The sequence below is a fragment of the Danio aesculapii genome, chromosome 14 (assembly GCF_903798145.1).
Source record: "Danio aesculapii chromosome 14, fDanAes4.1, whole genome shotgun sequence".
NCBI lineage: Eukaryota > Metazoa > Chordata > Actinopteri > Cypriniformes > Danionidae > Danio > Danio aesculapii.
In genome coordinates, this window is record NC_079448.1 from 33,022,528 (window position 1) to 33,041,986 (window position 19,459).

The 19,459-nt window shown below is 36.1% G+C and overlaps 3 protein-coding genes across 3 annotated transcripts; all 3 read right to left on the reverse strand.

Annotated features, from left to right (window-relative positions):
• Nucleotides 1-599: 599 nt before the first annotated feature.
• c14hxorf65 (chromosome 14 CXorf65 homolog) lies at nt 600-8,337 on the reverse strand. The gene is made up of 6 exons (XM_056471683.1): nt 8,276-8,337; nt 8,036-8,122; nt 4,263-4,385; nt 4,102-4,167; nt 935-1,053; nt 600-766 (listed from the first exon to the last, which is right to left on the reverse strand). Exons 1-6 carry the CDS (start codon nt 8,298-8,300, stop codon nt 680-682), a joined length of 507 nt encoding a protein of 168 aa, XP_056327658.1. The 5' UTR covers nt 8,301-8,337; the 3' UTR covers nt 600-679.
• A 207-nt stretch (nt 8,338-8,544) lies between these two features.
• il2rgb (interleukin 2 receptor, gamma b) lies at nt 8,545-15,368 on the reverse strand. The gene is made up of 8 exons (XM_056472809.1): nt 15,121-15,368; nt 14,621-14,708; nt 13,810-13,985; nt 11,922-12,061; nt 11,687-11,837; nt 11,516-11,600; nt 10,533-10,617; nt 8,545-10,445 (listed from the first exon to the last, which is right to left on the reverse strand). The coding sequence occupies exons 1-8, from the start codon at nt 15,206-15,208 to the stop codon at nt 10,104-10,106; spliced, it is 1,155 nt and encodes a 384-aa protein (XP_056328784.1). The 5' UTR covers nt 15,209-15,368; the 3' UTR covers nt 8,545-10,103.
• A 141-nt stretch (nt 15,369-15,509) lies between these two features.
• On the reverse strand, nt 15,510-17,146 carry zgc:92907 (uncharacterized protein LOC436733 homolog). Its single transcript, XM_056472810.1, has 4 exons — nt 16,964-17,146; nt 16,633-16,795; nt 15,936-16,074; nt 15,510-15,813 (listed from the first exon to the last, which is right to left on the reverse strand). The coding sequence occupies exons 1-4, from the start codon at nt 17,042-17,044 to the stop codon at nt 15,702-15,704; spliced, it is 495 nt and encodes a 164-aa protein (XP_056328785.1). The 5' UTR covers nt 17,045-17,146; the 3' UTR covers nt 15,510-15,701.
• Nucleotides 17,147-19,459: the final 2,313 nt, after the last annotated feature.

The window sequence follows — 19,459 nt, forward strand, 5'->3', positions numbered from 1 at the left end:
GAGCCTGGTTTCTCACGAGGTTTTTTAATTCTTCACTTTCGCCAATAGGTGAAGTTTTTTCCTCGCCACTGTCACCACTGGCTTGCATGGTTCGGAATCTGTAGAGCTGCGTATCGATGGATTTGCTCTTCAGTGTTTGGACTCTCAGTAGTGATTATTAAACCACACTGAACTGAGCTAAACTAAACTGAACTTTAACACTGAAAACTGAACTGACACGGATTCAATTTACTATGATCTTTCATGTGAAGCTGCTTTGAAACAATCTACATTGTAAAAGCACTATAGAAATAAAGGTGAATTGAAAAAAAGAAAGATAGAAAGATGGTCAGACAGACAGATGGAAAAAGAAAAATATAGACAGATTGTCCAAGAGACAGGAGGATAAAGAAAGAAAGAAAAACTCAGTGACAGGCAAAAAGAAAGATAAAAAATACAGACAGATTCTCACAAATACATTGGTTTTATTCATCATTTCATGTCTTCTGCTGTAAGATTTACAGTAATCCCTGACTTTCAATTAAGTTTATAAAATAAATGTAGTGACTCTTAAACCACCTACGCAATTATATACAGTAAAAAACAATACTACCAGCAGGCCTTTTGAAGAGCATGCGTAATTTGAATGAATTAAACTGGGACCTTCAATCCCATAACTGAGCTCAGATGCGAGATTCACTCAGTTCCTGCTCTTCCTGTCCTCCGTGTGGCGCTGGACTCCTTCATCCGGCCCGTTTACATGTGTGACTTTCTTGCGCTTCTTTGTCTGCAGACCCACATGAAAACAAAACTTAAGATTATAGGACTTCTGGCCACAGTAACTTGTCAAGATTTTCTTTAACAGCTTAATATTAAATTAAAGTGGAGTAATAAACATTGAGGAAGGAGCAGAGAAAACTCTGGGGTTCGGATGTCCTCAGGAAGACAGACTCACAGTTTTAGCAGGCAGAGTTTGAGCACTGATTTCCTCTGATGTAGCACCTCGAGAATCCACTAAAAGAAGCTGCTTGAGACGAGCTTTCTCAAGGTTATCAATCTGACTCTGGAGAGCCTCTGGAAGACATTACAAAGACATACAGTAGAGAACAAAATAAAAGAACATCCTCCAGTTTCCTACATTATTTCACTGCAATTTTTAAAACGTACTTCAAGGGTTACATATACAGTTGAAGTCAGAATTACTAGCCCCCCTGTTTATTTTTTTCCCTAACGAAGAGAAAAATTTCAACACATTTCTAAACATAATAGTTTTAATAACTCATTTCTAATAACTGATTTCTTTTATCTTTGCCATGAGGACAGTAAATAATATTTGACTAGATATATTTCAAGACACTTCTAAACAGCTTAAAGTGACATTTGAAGGCTTAACTAGGTTAATTACGTTAACTAGGCAGGTTAGGGTAATTATACAAGTTATTGTATAACGATGGTTTGTTCTGTAAACTATCGGAAAAAATATATACCTTAAAGGGGCTAATATTTATGACCTTAAAATGTTTTTAAAAAATTTAAACTGCTTTTATTCTAGCTGAAATAAAACAAATAAAACTTTCTTAAGAATAAAAAATATTATCAGACTGTTAAAAGTCCCTTGCTCTGTTAAAAATCATTTAGGCAAACCTTTAAAAAAGACAAAACATTCAAAAGGGGGCTAATAATTATGACTTCAACTGTATGTGACCACTACATACTGCATATTGACCAAGCCTTTATATTGGTGTATACTTTGTAGGATAAGACAATATTTGACCAAAACTGGTCTGAAGTCTGAAAAACTAAAATAATATAAATACTGAGAAATTTCCCTTTAAACTTGTCTAAATCAAGTGCTTAGCAATGCACATTACAAATTAAAAATTGAGTTTTGATATGTTTACAGTAGACATTTTACTAAATATCTCCAATGAGCATTTTAATATTCAAATATTTTTTAGCATAAAGGAAACTCAAAAACTTTGACCAATGTATTTTTAGCTTTTGCCAAAAATATACCAATGCAACAAATGATTTTTGTTCGAGGATCACATAGATTCTGAAGCATTTAAACTTTAAAAACACCACTGATCCAAATTAGAGAATGTTATTGGTGTTAATCTGGCACCTTGCAGAAATTCTTAATTATCTGACAAACCCTATTTGAAGGGATAGTTCACCCAAAAACAAAAATTCTGTCACTATTTTCTCATCCTTGATTACTCCAAAACAGTTTAGATTATTATTTTTTTGTCTATTGAACACCAAAGAAGATATTATGAAGACTGAAGATTGGAAACAACTGGTTGGTTGTCGATTGGTAACAATTGACACCCAAAGGAAAAACAAATAGAAGTCAATAGTCGCGTTTCCATTATCATGCCTAAAGCGAGTGTGCTAGGGCAAGCCAGGGCCAGTCGCGTTTCGGGGGCCTGATTGGGGCCAGCGGCTGGCCTTTTTTGGCCCGCCGAATACCTTGGGCCAGTAGTTACCAGTTTCCAACATTCTTCAACAGAACAAAAACCCAAATTGGCTCAAGTCAATAGTTTCATCTTTGAGTGAAGAATCCCTTTAACTAGCAGTCTAACTTTCCTTTTTTCTGACTTTGCAATGGTGAGCAATTTTAAAGTGATCTAAACTCTTCGACAGCAAGTTATCCAGATAAAGGCCAAAGTAATTCTAAATGTGCCATTTCTAGTGCATCCTTCCAATGCCACACATTCAAACGCCACAGAAAGGCTGGCAGTCTACAATAAACAAATGCAGGATGTGACAGGATAAAGTGAATATCTCAATGGACAATCAGTTTCACGCTGAAGCTGGAATTGGTTGCCAGTCAGCTCTGAAAAAGGATCTGTTTTTATAAAGTGTCTCGATGTTTAAGAGCATTTAGACGAAAAGCCACTGCAATGACCAAACTTTCTTCAGCAGAATAAATCAAAAGACTAGTCAAAACTTTGCAGAGGAGCATGACATGAACTGGTCCAAAGTTCACTTTAGTGATGAAAGAAAGTTTGATTATGTTCGTTGTGAAACTGGGGAAAAACTTAACCTGATGTGTGTGCAGAAGTCAGTGAAAGGTGGAGGTTGAAGTGTCATGCTTTGGTGACGTTTTCTGCAGCAAGAATTGAGCCACTTAAAGCTACACGATGGAGTGAATGCTAATGTTGCTTCACTGCATTCATCAGATAATCAGCCAGCAATTGTCATACAGAACAATGAGCCCTGTCACATAGCCAAACAGGTAAAGTAAGAAGTTCCTGAAACAATGAAATGATGAAACGGCCAGCACACAGTCCTGAACTAAACCTGATTGAGAATCTCTGGAAAATCAGTGGCGAAGAAGTTATGTTTAAGAAATGAGGTGGCACAGTGGTTAGCACTGTCGCCTTACAGCAAGAAGGTTGCTGGTTTGAGTCCCGGCTGGGCTATTTGGCATTTCTGTGTGGAGTTTGCATGTTCTCCTAGTGTTCGTGTGGGTTTCCATAGAATGAAACCCACTACAATCGGTGAATCGTGGATGAGACTGAAGAAGATTGGATTAAGATCACACTAGAGGCTCAATGCTTTGTGGAATCTGCTATTCGGAAGTTTTTTGGAGGAATAAAATGAAAATATAAAGCAGTTCCTATCATACCATTAGCAAGGCTGAACAAAGTATAAGCAGTTTCCCCTTGTAAGAATGTTACTTACAAAAGAAATACCTCAAAAAATGTAGTAGTAACCTTTCTTTGTGCTACAATAATTGCTGTTATCTAATTACAATAAGTGTTTTCCACCAAATAAAGGGTTTTTTGTTATGTGCCTCTGTTATTTCATGAAACACTATAATACCAGTATGGTATAGCCACAACTACAGTACAATTCCTTCAAATGTTAAATGATAAAGATTACATTATTTCTGCAAAAAAAAATTGTTAATCAACTGTTCTGTGATTTTGTTCTACATTGTAAAAACAAATGCGTAACAATTTAAATGATAAATAATTTTACGTATAAATATAAAGTTATTTTGCCGGTTCATTCCACTGTGGTGACCCCTGATTAATAAAGGGACTAAGCCAAAAAGAAAATGAATGAATGAATAAATGATAGTTATTTTTCGCATTGTACATGCAATAGTACCTAATAGCGCAGAATCAACACCAGCTAGAAGTGAATTGACAGAAGTATAAGCCCCATCAGTCATACCTGTAAACACAATAGAAACAACATTTACTTGCATTTACTTTTTTTATTTTGTCAACTAAATAAAAACTACTTCATTAAAAAAAAAACTCACTTACACTTAACAATGCAAACAATAAAAGACTCTCTAGCCTTGAGCAGTTTACAAGCAGATTCCTGTAAATTCTGAGGCTGAAAGAGGAATTTCAACACTCCTCGTTCATCACACAGGTCTACAAGCTCTGAAACAAACACAGACACACACAGATCTGGATGAATAACCTTGAGGGATATAGTTTCAAACACGTGTCAAAACTGTCACACAATACATGCTTATTGTCTCTTTACAGTGTTTTAGCATGCACAGAAGCATGGACGCATTAGAGTGGAGAGCAGTGTTAATGACAGTAGCAATTAGTACTCCATTAGTCATGGGCTGGTCCAGGTAATGTCTCCATAGATGTAACTGGACACTGTTGGAGGAGTATGTGCTAAGAGAGAGTGTGAAATATTAACGCTGGTGAACCATGACCTCCTGCACCAAGGTCAAGACTGGGTTTAAGGGGCAGGTTTGGCTCAACTGACCTTCTCTGACCCAAGATCTCTGAAGTATGTGAAGTACAGCCAGCTTGACATATTTTCAGTTCCCGTTACAGCAACAGAAACATTATGATGTCTAATGTCCAATTAGAATTTGAATGACAAAAGGACTACACTGGAAGACTACTCTTGGGTCAGGGTAGTGCCATATTTTGGCTTTGACGTTAATTAAAAAGCTGTGAGGGATAATGTAGAGTATGTTGAACTGTTTTGCTGATACAGACTGTTCTACTGACAAAAAGTTACGAAAATTAACCTTGGTTTTATTATAGTATGTTGTTTTTTTCACACTGATTACTATTTGTATATTTGTATGCACAGTTTTACAATGAATGCATAGCTTAAGTATGGTTTCACCAGCATGGACCATGCCACACTTAGAGCTAGACTTTATTGTAGGGATGTAGTAGGGATAAAAGGGATGGTAAGGGAACAGTGGGATGAAGGGGAAGGGAAGTAAGAGGATAAACAGAAAACAGGTAGGTAGGTTGATCTGGTGTCCCATGATCATGCCCAGAGACTCAGAATGGGGGTACTGTCTCTGGAGTAACTGGACCCCCCAATTCAACCGAGGAGTGAAGAGAGGGTTATAGTATTGCTAATGGGATGCAAGGAAATAGAGGGAGGGCGGGTTCAAGAGAACAAGAAAAACAGTGCTAGAGGGCTGGTCAGCCTTAAATAAGTTTAGGGAGTAGGTGATTGGTTAAGTTTCGCTGTCGAAACTTTGTTAACAAGTTAACTCCATTAGTGTAGCAATTCATTACTGATTTTGGTTACCATATGAGGGGATGGTGTAGTAAAACCAGATTTTTCTAAACCAAATTAAACCAATTGCCATAAATCATCCATTGTTTTGTTACACAAGTTTAAAGTGACCAGTGGCGGATTTAGGCATGCAGGGCAGCATCTTGCTAGGGGCGGAATGGAGACACCAACATCCCCCTTCCCTCCCACCGCTCTTCACTTGTGCACGTGCCAACCACCGAAAAACTCTGAAGAATCTCAAAAGACAAAGCAAAAAAAAAAAGTTCACTTGCTTGGTCTGATTTGATCTTGTGATCTACTTAATCATCATGTGACTCCATTTTAGACAGCTCCTTGCTCTAACATTGTTAGTTGGCACTGACTATGGTCAACATTTCACCAAATTTTCGTCGTGCAAAATATGTGTTTTTAGTAGTCACTTTATAGATTTTTTTGGTCTGCACTCCAGCCTGGATTGCTTTGAAGGAGTCTTTGGTTGCTATGCTAGTTTAACCATGTTATTTGTTTTAAATCTGTAGTTATACAAATTCAATTCATCTTTTCCTCTATAGCGCTTTTACAATGTAGATTGTGTCAAAGCAGCTTCACATAGAAGATTATAGTATGTAACAAGATTATAGACATAACAAATGGTTGTTAATGCCATGGTTACTACATTTGTACTACATTATAATGCATTTATTACTACATTAAAATATTCTTAAGGGATGGTTCATTTTATTAAGGGTAAGTCTATTCTTCACAGTCATGCTAAATTTAAAGAGCAGGTCTGTGACTGGAAGTATTTCCAAAGATATTCAGCTAAAAATCATATAACATTATGATTCTGTTCAATAACGCTTTCAAAATAGGGAAGGTTGCCCAAAAAATGATCATTTACTGTTAGTTTACTCACTTTCAGGCCATCCTACATTTATGTAACTGTATTGTCTTCAGCAGAACATGAACCATGGTTTTTTGTTGAAAAGGTGTTTTTGTTTTGCACAGTGATTATTATTTGTATTAGTTTACTAAAACATAACATTGTTAAACTTGAAGTCAATCTATGGTTCATTTTTATAACTGAATAAAAATGATTTTTACCTGAATATTATAGAATGCAAGTCAATGGCAATTAAGCTTCTGCCAGAATCTAACTCTCTTGTTGTGATTATTTATTGAAGATTTTTTTATCATGTTATACAGTTTTATCACGATATTGACCTAAGCTTAAAAAATTACTTTAACAGGTATATTAACTCCAAAATTATTAAGTTCAATAGGTAACACTAAAGTCTCATCAGGAAATGCTAGCCATATAAAATATTATATTATAGCTGATAAAAACAAAATCTTTTTACTTATTTAAAAAAAATGATTATGAGGAATTCCAGCATTATGGATGTGACATTAGCAGTAAAAACTCAAAAATTCACATAGAAAGTATATGTTAACATTATATTGAAACATCTGTTTATAATTTAGAGAACAATTGACCACAGAGTTAAGGGAGCAGAAATATATCAATCCGTAAACATGTTTTGTACTTTAAATAAGGAAAATAAACATGCATTTTGGATGTGACCAAAAAAGCCTGCAAGTTTACAGTATAAAACACACTTTGTAGAAATTCTGTGAATTAAACTGCACAAATCAAAAGAACCAATACTAATTGAAAGGATAAAATATGTCTCTCTATAGAACAGAAATGATTGACTTTATTTTATTTGACATTTTTGCATTTATGAGGAAAAAGTGTCGTTATGGATGTGACATCGCTCAGTTATGGATGTGACCGATGTGAAATTGCCACTTTGTTAAATCAAATATAATTATTTGAAAACATCTAAAGTACTGTAAAATACAAGCCTACATAAAAAACGTAGAATCAGTTTCCATATTTTGGTGAAAACTTTTTTTTTGGTGAAACTTTTTATGGCAAGGTTGACATTTGCATGGAATTGCTCTTACATCTTTTGATTTTAAGGCGTTATTAGGCATTAACATCATATAAGATTAATAAATGGTTAAAATGATTAATAAATATCGAACATGTTCTTTATCATGACAATAGGCATTTTAAGAGTCGAAAAAAAAAACATATACAGGAAAACACACATAATCAATACTAACAGCTCCTGACCCCATCTGAAGTTGAGAAAATGGACTTCATTTTTTGGTGAACAATCCCTTTGAGGTCTGTTCACACCAAGAATGATATCCAAGACATTATCGTCCATATTAAACAGCTATAATTTTTTGTTGTAGTTTATGTTTTAAACGTGCTGCCATTTTGTGGTTTTAAATCTAGGACTTTATTAAAGTAGACTCTGATTGGCTGCCAATGTTTCATCAGGTGAACTTCTTTTATAACTTGTCTCTAACCTAGGTACATATAGTTTCTTTGAGCTGTTAATGTTAAATGGCTGCTGAGGACTGTAGTATTCTTTTAAATTCAGAACGATGTTTAAAACGGTTTACAGTTATCATTTCACCGATTGCTTTTAGTAATCCACATATCCTGATGTATGAAAAAATGTCTACACACCTGACTCGGCCAGTCCGAACCTCTTTTTTAAGTACTGCACGAGGATAACGACTGGACAGTTTGAGTTGAGCAGAAACTGTTCATTATCTAAACAGACAAACATCACATGAATAGCGAACAAAAATCATTTAGATCAAAACAGACAACCATTGACAGTCAGACCTACAACACAGACTGCATTTAGGATATTGTTTATAATTTGTATCGACTGTCAAGTTAATCCATGATTGTGATTCTTACCTCCGTGTCTGATGTAAATAAACATCGCGGCACAGCAGAACTCGACACCAGTTTTGAAGATGAAGCCGTGCTGAGAAATTAGTGACGAGTAACTCTATCATCAAGACTGTGATGTCACAATCACACTAGCAATCTGTTTAAGTGAGCAAACAAAACGAAGACAAAGAAAGACCTGGAAAAATGCAAAAAATAAATACTAGCATAAACGTATTTTTCAAAAGTGTTTATTCGATCTATTGAACATATTGAAACTAAAATTAAATGGTGGTTTTACCATTATGTGTATACCCCAAAAACTTCTGTAATTACAAGGCGATTCTGTGAATTTAAGTCGGGTTGCATCAAGTTCACAATAAAAAAGTAATTGAAATACTTGTGGGATGAACATAACAAAAATAAATAAATAAATAAATAAAACTCCAGAAAAATAAAACTGCGAAAGCGCGTTACCTCTTCATAGTAAAAGCTATCATGCATTTGATGTCTGATACTTTTAACAGCAAAACATCAAGATGCACTGAAAAATATTATGTCCGCAAAATGTTTGCAAACAAATTATGTTGAATTGAAACAAACTAATTAAATTTAGTAATGTTCAACTTGTTTGTTTAGTCAGCCCAAATAAATTGTTTACAGCTACTTAACTTTAAAAAATGTAGTAAATCCAAGGAATCATCTTTGAATCATCTTTTTCAGTGTGTACGTTTTAGGTCTACAAAAAAGTTTTTTTGAGAAAATCAAGGGACCTTTTAAATAAAAAAAAAAACTTTTATTTTGTTCATCATCAGTGTTGAAAAACAAAATTGTGCTGCTTAATATCCCATTCTAGTATTCAAAAACATGTGGTAAGATTATGTAATTATATTATTTAAGAAATTAACATTATAACAACTTTCACAAAAAAATAAATACAATTAAATTAAACAGCACAACTAATCTCAACTTTGATAATAATAATCAGCATATTATACAGATATAGGCAGCACAGTGGTGCAGTGGGTAGCACAATCGACTCACAGCAAGAAGGTCGCTGGTTCGAGCCCCGGCTGGGCCAGTTGGCATTTCTGTGTGAAGTTTGCATGTTCTCTCCGTGTTCGCGTGGGTTTCCACTGGGTGCTCCGGTTTCCCCCACAAGTCCATAAACTATAGGTGAATTAGGTAAGCTAAAAATTTGGTAAGCTAAAAAAAAAAAAATCCATTTGTGTATGTGTATGTATGTTTATGGATGTTTCCATAGCAGCTGGAAGGGCATTCGCTGTGTAAAACATATGCTGGATAAGTTGGCGGTTCATTCCGCTGTGGCAACCCCAGATTAATAAAGGGACAAAGCCGAAAAGAAAATGAATAAATGAATATTATAGAGATACCAGAGGGATCATTCGTGTGGCATTTAGCTTTGCCATTATAAAATAAAAATCATAAAATATTAACTGCGTTTTAAAACAGATAGCAGTTACTTTAAATCCAAAAACAGTTCACAATATTACTGTATTTTGGATGGGGTGAGCATATACTGTAAACTGGGGGTGCCCAAAGTTTAGTATCAATTCCAATTAGACACACCTGGGCTAGCTAATCAAGCTCTTACTAAGCTATCTAGAAACATCCATGCAGCTGTGTTGACGCAAGTTGGAGCTAAAATCTGCAAGACACCGGCCCTCCAGGACAGAGTTTGGGCACCCCTGCCCTAAAAGATTAAACCAACTATTGTACTGAAATTATAACTCTTTCTTCTTCTACATAATCTCTGTGCAAGATTTAAAACAATGCTAAAATGTGCAAAACAAAACTTGTACAGTATGGATGAGATGGTGACGGATAAACAGTTTTATGAGCTCTGCAGCTCTTCAGTGTTTTCTTTATCAGAGCTGTCAGTCTGAGGAGCAGGACAGGCCTCGGGTTCGGGACAGGCCTCAAGTTTGGGATAAGCTTCGGGTTTAGGACAGGTCTCGAGTTCGGGATAAGCCTCGGGTTGGGAACAGGCCTCGGGTTGGGAACAGATTTCGGATTGAGGACAGGCCTCGGGATCTGAAGAGGCCTTAGGTTCGGGACAGGCCTCAGGTTTGGGAATGGTGTCACAAGAGGGTAAAACTTCACACACATCACAGGACGGCTCGGTGTAGTCTGGCTGAAAGGCTTCCTTCAGCTCTTTGGAGATGTGGATCCAGCTCTGAGAACAGACTGAGTGGTTACAAGTCTGAAGAGCTCATATTAATGACCACAGAAATACAGCACAGAGATTTAAAAGAGCAGATACCTCAACATTTCCATCATGCTTATGAAACAAATCCTGTAGGTTTATGCTAGGGTCAGGCACAACGGGAAGAAAGATGATCTTTTTCCTGTTAATGAAAAAAATTACATTACGTTTCATATATATTTGTACAGTAACATGACAAAATAAATTAAACAACCTAAATAACTCTTTGCTGGACTAACAGTAAAATGAAAATACTTATTTAATTCTATGAAGATCGGGTAACATTTCTTCCAAATTCCATTCATTTAGAGCATTTTATTTTTCTTTAGAGAATGACAACTGGTCAGAATATCAAATCTTTCATTTGTTGTGATTGACAATCATAGTAGTTACAACAATTATTAATTTCTTAACTCTAAAGTAAAACACTGGTATTGTGCTGTATGAAAATATTGCACACAAAAAAAGCTCTAAATGACAACACTTATATGTATGCCTTTTTTTCTTTGATAAACAGAAAATTCAGAAAGGCAGCGTTACAAATCTTTTTGTAATATTTCTAATGTATTTACTGTCAGATTTTGATCAATTTAATGCCCACAAAAATTAAAAGTAATCATAAATGATTTCGCATATAATCAGCGTATACGATTTCTGCAGGACATTAACAACTAAAATATATAAAGTCAAATATATAAAACAATAAATGAGAATTCTTAAACTATTTCTAGATTTTTGTAGTTTATTGCATTTTCAACAAATACACTCAACCTATGTGAGCTTAATAAAAATAATATTTATAATAGATCAGAAATCTCTCAGAAATTATTTAAAAATGACTAAGCAATCCAGTTCATAAATGTTTTTTCCCCATAATTTGGAATAAGCTAGAGAATCTAACAATTTTAATTATTATATTTGATTATTTAAAAACGTTAAGAAATTCTCTTACATTTCATAATACACAACTGAATAAATTTAATATAAAGTCCAAACAAATGAATAATTTTGCATAGTAATGTGTCATTAACATCCCTCACCTCTCACAGTACAACAACAAACCCAGCATTGACAGCAGAGCGAATAACAGAACAGCATACAACCAGCCTGGTCTGCTGCTGTTCCCTACATAACAGATTAACATGATTGGAAAAACAAAGACAACAAATGAGAACAAATGTATCCACATGACTGTGGTTTCTCAATAGTACCTGTGCCACTCCACTCCACTGGGTCGCTCCAGTCACTCCAAAAATCGGAGGAACTGCAGGAATCAGCGATTGTGCTCCGGACTTGAAAAACATAGAGTTTGTTCTGAGAGACTGGAGACAGACTATATGACGTATCTGTCACATTTAAAGACTGGGAGAAAAGGAGAGACACAGACAGTCAGTGGTGTAAATGCAAGAGGGTTATAAAATGGTCATGTTTTATCTACTGTCCCACCTGGCTTGGGTCTTTCTGGTTGCGCACCATATAGACGATGCAGTTTTTACTGACAGGAGCACTGCTGGTCCAGTTTAGTGAAAGTGTGTCGCTGTGCTCGTTCCACATCACTGAGAGGTTATATGGTGGGTTTAGCAGCACTAAACAAAATATGACGCACAAATGAGCTTGATTTACGTCTGATAATTAACAATAGACACATTAAGTGAGGCATTTTTGATGATGGGCCAGGGGTGTGCACTATTAGCTGTTAGTTCATGGTGTGTTGAAATTCTTCATTCTGATTGGTTGGAAAGGGTGCAATAAAATTGCTTTATGTGCAGGTAGTTCCAGTCAGTTTTGATCACAGTTCAAATTAAATGTGCTTCCCTCAAACATTAGTAGAAACCATAGTAACCCAGTGACAGTTGCCAGAGCCGGAATTCCTCCGTGTAATCTTGAGGACAATGATGTTTGCAGGGAGCTGATGTTGAATTCACAACATGCTCAAAAAGAATTGAGAAAAGGTAGTGAATACATTACTATGAGCTATTAGATATGCCCGTGTCATTAAGGCCCAATCCCAATTCTACCCCTTAGCCCTTCCCAATTCTCTTTAGCTTGAAGGCATAGGCCTAAGGGGAAGGGGTAGATACCACTTCCAACAGAGATTTTAAAGGATAGCTGCACCCGGAATTAAGGAGATCCACAAATAAGTATTTTTTGTTATTATTATGAATTTTTACAACAAGCATATGTTTTAATACATCCATAACCGCATTCGTGTCTTACCGTCATGCCTTAAAAATGGATCTATAATCCATAATAACTACTGTAGGGCAGTCCCACAACATTCTGACACTCGAATTAATAATACAATTATGTATTAAAGTATGTGAAACGATCACTGCTGCTGCTACTATTACTACCACTGATAATAATAAAGTGCTGCTGTCGAAAAAAAAATGTAGAGGAAAGGAAAACTTTTTATTGTCTTAAAAAGTCTCTTTTGTTCACCAAAGATGCTTTTATTTGCAATAGCGTGCAATTATTCATTCATTCATTTTCTTTTCGGCTTAGTCCCTTTATTAATCACAGCGAAATTAACCGCCAACTTATCCGGCATTTGTTTTATGCAGCGGATTCCCTTCCAGCCGCAACCCATCTCTGGGAAACATCTACACACACTCATAAACTACTGACAATTTAGCCTATCCAATTCCCCTATACGGCATGTCTTTGGACTGTGGGGGAAACCGGAGCACCCGGAGGAAACCCACGCGAACGCAGGGAGAACATGCAAACTCCACACAGAAAAGTCAACTGACCCAGCGACCTTCTTGCTGTGAGGTGACAGCACTACCGACTGCGCCACTGCGTCGCCAGCGTGCAATTAGTAACATTGTAAAATAATACAATGTAAAATATCCCCTTTTTTTGTAATGTATTTTAAAACAATATGCTGATTTGCTGCTCAGAAACATTTTATATTATCCATGTTTAAAAAGCTTGATGCTGTTAAATATTTTTGCTGAATCTTAATCTTTGACCATAATCATATGGAGAACTTGCTTTTTCAGTTAAAAAGAAAAGAATTAAGAAATATTTTGTTTGTTATACTGTCAATATTACATTTTAATCAATTTAAAGGATTCAATGAACTATTTTTTGAATAAAATCTGAGATTTTTTGCTTCTGCATTTAAATTCTGTTCACCCAACATTCTGAATTAAGCAAAGATGACTGAATTTTCAGTTTGGTGTGCACTACTTTTCACGCATCCCTGGAGAAAGTAAGTATCAATTTATTTACAGACAATTTTACTGATCCCAAACGTCTGAACAATCATGTAGAGTAACAAATATTTTAACACTATATTAAAACACTGTAAATCAGTTTGTTTTCTTACCTTTTCTACTGAGGGAATCAAAGGTTTTCGAAACAGTGTGTTTTCCTTCAGTGTATATAGTTACATTAAACTTGTTAAACTTAAGGTTATGGTCTTTGAGAGGAATCCTGCAGCCAGTGTGATTTTGCTCCAATATGTATTCCGGGCAGTCTCTATCAAAGCCATCATTCGCAAACCTGGCAAAAAAAGAACAGATTGTGTTTATTATTACTCATTTATTACTCACATCATTCATTTGAGCTAGAAGAGAATTGGTTCTCTGCGTGAGCTTGATTTTCTAATATGATTTTACATTTCTGCAGCCTACTGGAGTTTTTGCCACAGTCCCCTTTGGCTTGTTTAGTTTGGGATCAAAATAGTTAAAGGGAGCCATGAGTAGTAATTATGATTTGCATGCATATGCTTTTTGAACCATTACTTGATGGAACCATTGACCTCAATAATATGGATATCAAAGGACAACGGTTTCAGCTAAAAATCTTTACTACTCTACAGAAGATTGAAAGACCTAAATCTTGGATGGCCCGAGGGTAATAACATCAAACTGATGACACTTGTACTTGTTTTCTAATAAATAAACTTAGTTAATGAACTGAATAGACACACTATGGTCTAGCTACAGCTGCTTTATAGCAGAATTGACCTCTTTAAGTCTGTATCACTGATACTTTTCTTTGAAATACACAAAAGCTGCTTTAAAATCGCCTCTATCGTAAAGGGCACAGTATTTCAACCCAAGAGGATATCAATCATAATTAATCGAGACAAATGCATGAAGGAATATGGGAGAAATGGGTGATGGGGGACTTACATACTGCTGAAGGTGTAGTTCATTGAGGACATGTTCCGTTGCCAGATGCACTCCACATAATCAAAGTTGATGATTTTACACTGCACACCTACACAGGCCAACAAGTCAAAATAATCATCTCGCAATTCACAATGTGTTTACAAGTTAATACTTTTTAATTTCTGAACTGTTTCCTGTAACTCGCATCGAGAGAACGCTAATCAGAGTCAGGATCGCAAACCTCAAGTGAATCATCATAACCAACCAACACAAACAAATGTCATTCAATAGAGGAAAAAACCCTGGAAATCCCCAATAAATCTATCTGAATTTATCTTTCAAACGTTTTGTGTTTTAGAAAACTTCCAACATACAATTGGAATTCATAAACAGCATTTTTAACATGGAAATTAAAATCCCAATCTTGATGTGAATCATAAAATGTTTGCATAATATCATAATAACCTCATTAACCACAAAAACACGGTTCAGAACGATGGTGTGTATAATTATATACTTACTCAAAGCAGCTGCAGAACTGCATCGCTGAAAGCACAGAATTAAAAACAGGAGCCTCAAATACAATCTGGATGTGTGAATGTAAGTCATGCTCTCTTCTGAGCGTCTGAGTGACAAATGACTGTGGTCTGAAACTACACAGGATGCTCATCACAACGGGTTTCCTTGACAACTTCCGGCTCTTTATAAATATAGTGTATATATACAACTTGACCTTTTTATTGTCACTTAATAGAACTTGACATTCGTGAGGGAAAAACAGATTCAATAAATTGTAGAAAATATTTAATTTGAACTATAATCTGGTATTTTACATTAATAATAATAATAATAATAATAACATTAATAATAATGCATAATTAAAATAATATCTTTGTATGCACTTTTCAGACTTTACCACAAATAATGTGTCAAAAACAAGACAGCATTGCATAACAAATAGAACAGCATAATTGTTTCTGAATAATTTTCTTACACCTGTTGTAGTGTATATATTTGGTTCTCAAACATCAGAGTCCTGAAGATCCAGCACAAATAGTCCCATTAGAAAAAAGTTCACCCACAGTCCAAAATCTGACAGGGTTCAAACAAGTCCGACGGCTTTATCTAAAAACTTGGCAAAGTTCTGCGGTTCACCAGGCGCAAAGGGTCTCAAAGCTGTAAGATCCATTTCCCTCAAAGTCTGAGGCAGGGTACTGTGATGAGGGGTTGAAAACACATGAACATTTGCAGTCAGCACATCAAATGTGACCATAATTGCAGATCAAAATGGCCGAGAAAGAGAATGAAGAGTTCTCATTAGGCCTATTAATCAAACCTGCACGTGCAGTAGATGAGATGTGAATCGGCCTGCAGTTGCCTTGCGAGCTCCAGCTGATGATTGTCCATTAATTTATCATTGACCACCACAAGGAGAGGTTTATTTGCCCCGAGTGCTTCCAAACAGCTTCCTGCTCCTGAAGGAAAAGAACAGATATTAAAGAAACATTTCAACCCAAAACTGAACATTCCTTCATCATTTACTCAAACTTTACTTGTTCAAACTTGTTTGAGTTTCTTTCTTAGGTTAAGAAGTTTTGAAAACCAGTAACCACTGACATGCATAGTATTTATAGATAGTAAGTCAATGGTTACCGGTTTCTAAAATTCTTCAAAATATCTTCTTTTGTGTTCAACAGAAGAAAGAAACACAAAGAACACTTGAGACTGAGCAAATATTAATACATTTTCATTTTTGGGTGAACTACTGATTTAAGAGCTAAAAATGATAACTAATACAGGTTAAACTGTTAGGCATTTATATCTAGATTGTTTTTGTACAATATCATATCATACATTTTATAATAATCTACATTTTAAACCATTCATGAATACACTTCCCAGTAGAAACATTTCAATATCTGGTATTCACATTCGAGAATAAATAAACTAACTACTGATCTGATGGTGTTTCGTTAATTTTCCTGCACATTTTTTTTATTTTTGTCATTGGGGTAAATGAAGGTTTAACCCACCGGCATGACTGATGATCAGGTCTGAGTGTCTCATGTCCTCTGCGATTGAGTCTTTAAACCGAAACACTTGAAGTTTCAGTCCTGGACAGCTTTCTGGATCAGGAACAACTGAACCTCTGCCAACCTGAAGATTCACGTCTGTGAACCCGCGCTGAATTAATGCCTAATCCAGAAACATGAAACCACTCGATAAAGTGAGTCAGGATATACTCATATTTAATTTAACACAGCACGGCTTATTTCTTATACAGCTAAATCTGATACGTATTTGTGTCAGTCGTTTTTTCCTTCGCAGTTCTCACTACGAGTGATATTATTTTATTTCGGTTACCTTCACGGACTCATCGGAAATCACGGTGTCTATCAGGTCATCAAAACTTGTTGTCCCTACGGTCACAAAAACGGTTTTCATTTCAACAGTTTCAGGGTGACGGACTCAATGTACTTTGCTAAACGTAAAAAGCGTGAAAAGCGAATTTGTGAAGAAAACATAAACATGAAGAATCTCTTAACAGATCACTCTTCAAAATAAAAGTCCAACCGGAAATACTAGTCGTGTGTGTGGTTTAAACCTTTTAACAGAATATGGAGGCATCTCAAGGTATTTAAAGCCATATGCTAGTCTTGCCAAAGTTGAGATATGTGTGACTAAAATTAACTTTTCTATGTATACAGAAATGTAAGAACAATATTTAATTAAATGTCATCTTCACATCACATCTCACATTATACTTTATAAAACAAAATCATATCCAGATTTACATTAAATAATTGCTTTCTCACTGGTATACATCTAAATATATAAATAAATAACATATTTATATACATTTATATAAATATAAAATTTATAAAAATACATTTATATAAGTAACATATAAATATTATTAAGCACAAAAGCAATGAGCTACAACATGATTAGTACAATGTAAAACCCAATAAGTTAAAGTAACTAAAACCATTTGAGGAAACCGATTGCAACAAACAATTTAAGTTCAAAACTAATCCTAATGAATACAGTGAACTTAATCCATTTGTGAACTTAATCCATCCATTGACATGCGCTATAGGTGAATTGGGTATGATAAATTATCTGTAGTGTGTGTGGGATTGAGAGTGTGTGTGGATGTTTCCCAGTGATGGGTTGCAGCTGGAAAGGCATCCACTGCGTAAAACATATGCTGGATAAGTTGGCGGTTCATTCCGATGTGGCGACCCCTTTAATTAATAAAGGGACTAAGCTGAACAGAAAAGGAATAAATGAACTGAAACTCCCAATACTTTTTCTCCTGCCAGGCTTGCACACCTGAATTTGGACCTCTGAAAATCTTATTTCATTTTTTTACAATTGTTTTGCCACAAATTTCAGAACCCTGGGTCAAATTTTAAAAACTGTTGACACAAAATTTACAACCATTACTTAAATTGCACATTTTTGCAAAACCCTCAACTTTTTTTTCAAATGCTTGGATACAACAAACACAAGTCCAAGAAACTTTGTTCAATGAACTAAAATCACCATTTCAACGCAATTAACCATCAAATTAATCATGTTTCAAAATGAAACTCAAACATTACATTTGAAATAACTGAGAAATCATTTAATTAACATGATGTAACTATCAACTGATACAAGCACTCAACATATATAATATCACTGTATTACTCTTGAAGCATAGCTTTATGGAAACTGATGTTTACAAGTTTAGATGATGAAAGTTTCATGATAGACCAAAATTACATCAGTTACCACAGAAGATGACCCAACTGGACTACAATATCTATAGATTTCATCCTTGTTCCATATATATGGCTTCTTTGGTCCATGTACCACTTTTTACAGACAATATTTACATGACATAACTGTATGAAAGAAAGTCCAAAATATGTTACATAAATAAATTACCTATTATGTTATACATTTGACCTAAATTCCGTGTCCCAAGAGCCAGTTTCTGTGCCCGACGATCGGTTTGTCGTGGTCCTAACCTTCAACCACCACCCATTACACAATGCAGGGTTTCAAAGTGCATCATTGGGCTGGAGGGAGTCCGGTTCGGGGACCACAGGATTTCATCTCTGTTATTCGCAGACGATGTTGTTATGTTGGCTTCATCGAACATGGACCTTCAGTATGCACTCGGGCGGTTTGCAGCCGAGTGTGAATTGGCTGGGATGAGAATCAGCACCTCCAAATCCGAGGACATGGTGCTCCACTGGAAAAAGGTGGTTTGCCATCTCCAGCTCGGAGGAAAGTCCTCACCCCAGGTGGAGGAGTTCAAGTATGATGGGGTTTTGTTCACGAGTGAGGAAAGAATGGAACGTAAGATAGGAGAATCTGTGCAGCAGCAGAAGTAATGCGCTTCGATGTAAAGGAGCTGAGCCAAAAGGTAAAGCTCTCAATTTACAGATGAACCTACGTTCCTACATTCACCTATGGTTATAAGCTTTGGGTCATGACCGAAGGGACAAGATCTCGCATACAAGCTGGCAGACCCTTAGAGATGGGGTCACCCTCCTCCTCACCCGGGAGGAGCTTGAAGTAGAGCTGCTGCTCCTCCACATTGACAGAGGTCAGCTGAGGTGGCTTGGGCACGTTATGGATGCCTCCTGGACACCTACCTAGGGAGTTGTTCTAGGCATGTCCCACCAGGAGGAGGCCTCTGGGAAGACCAAGGATACCCTGGAGGGACTATATCTCTCAGCTGGCCAGGGATCGCCTTGGGATCCCCGTGGAGGAGTTGGAGGAAGTGTCTGGGGAGAGGGAAGTCTGGAGTTCTCTTCTAAGACTGCTGCCCCCGCGACCCAGCCCCAGATAAGCGGACGAAAA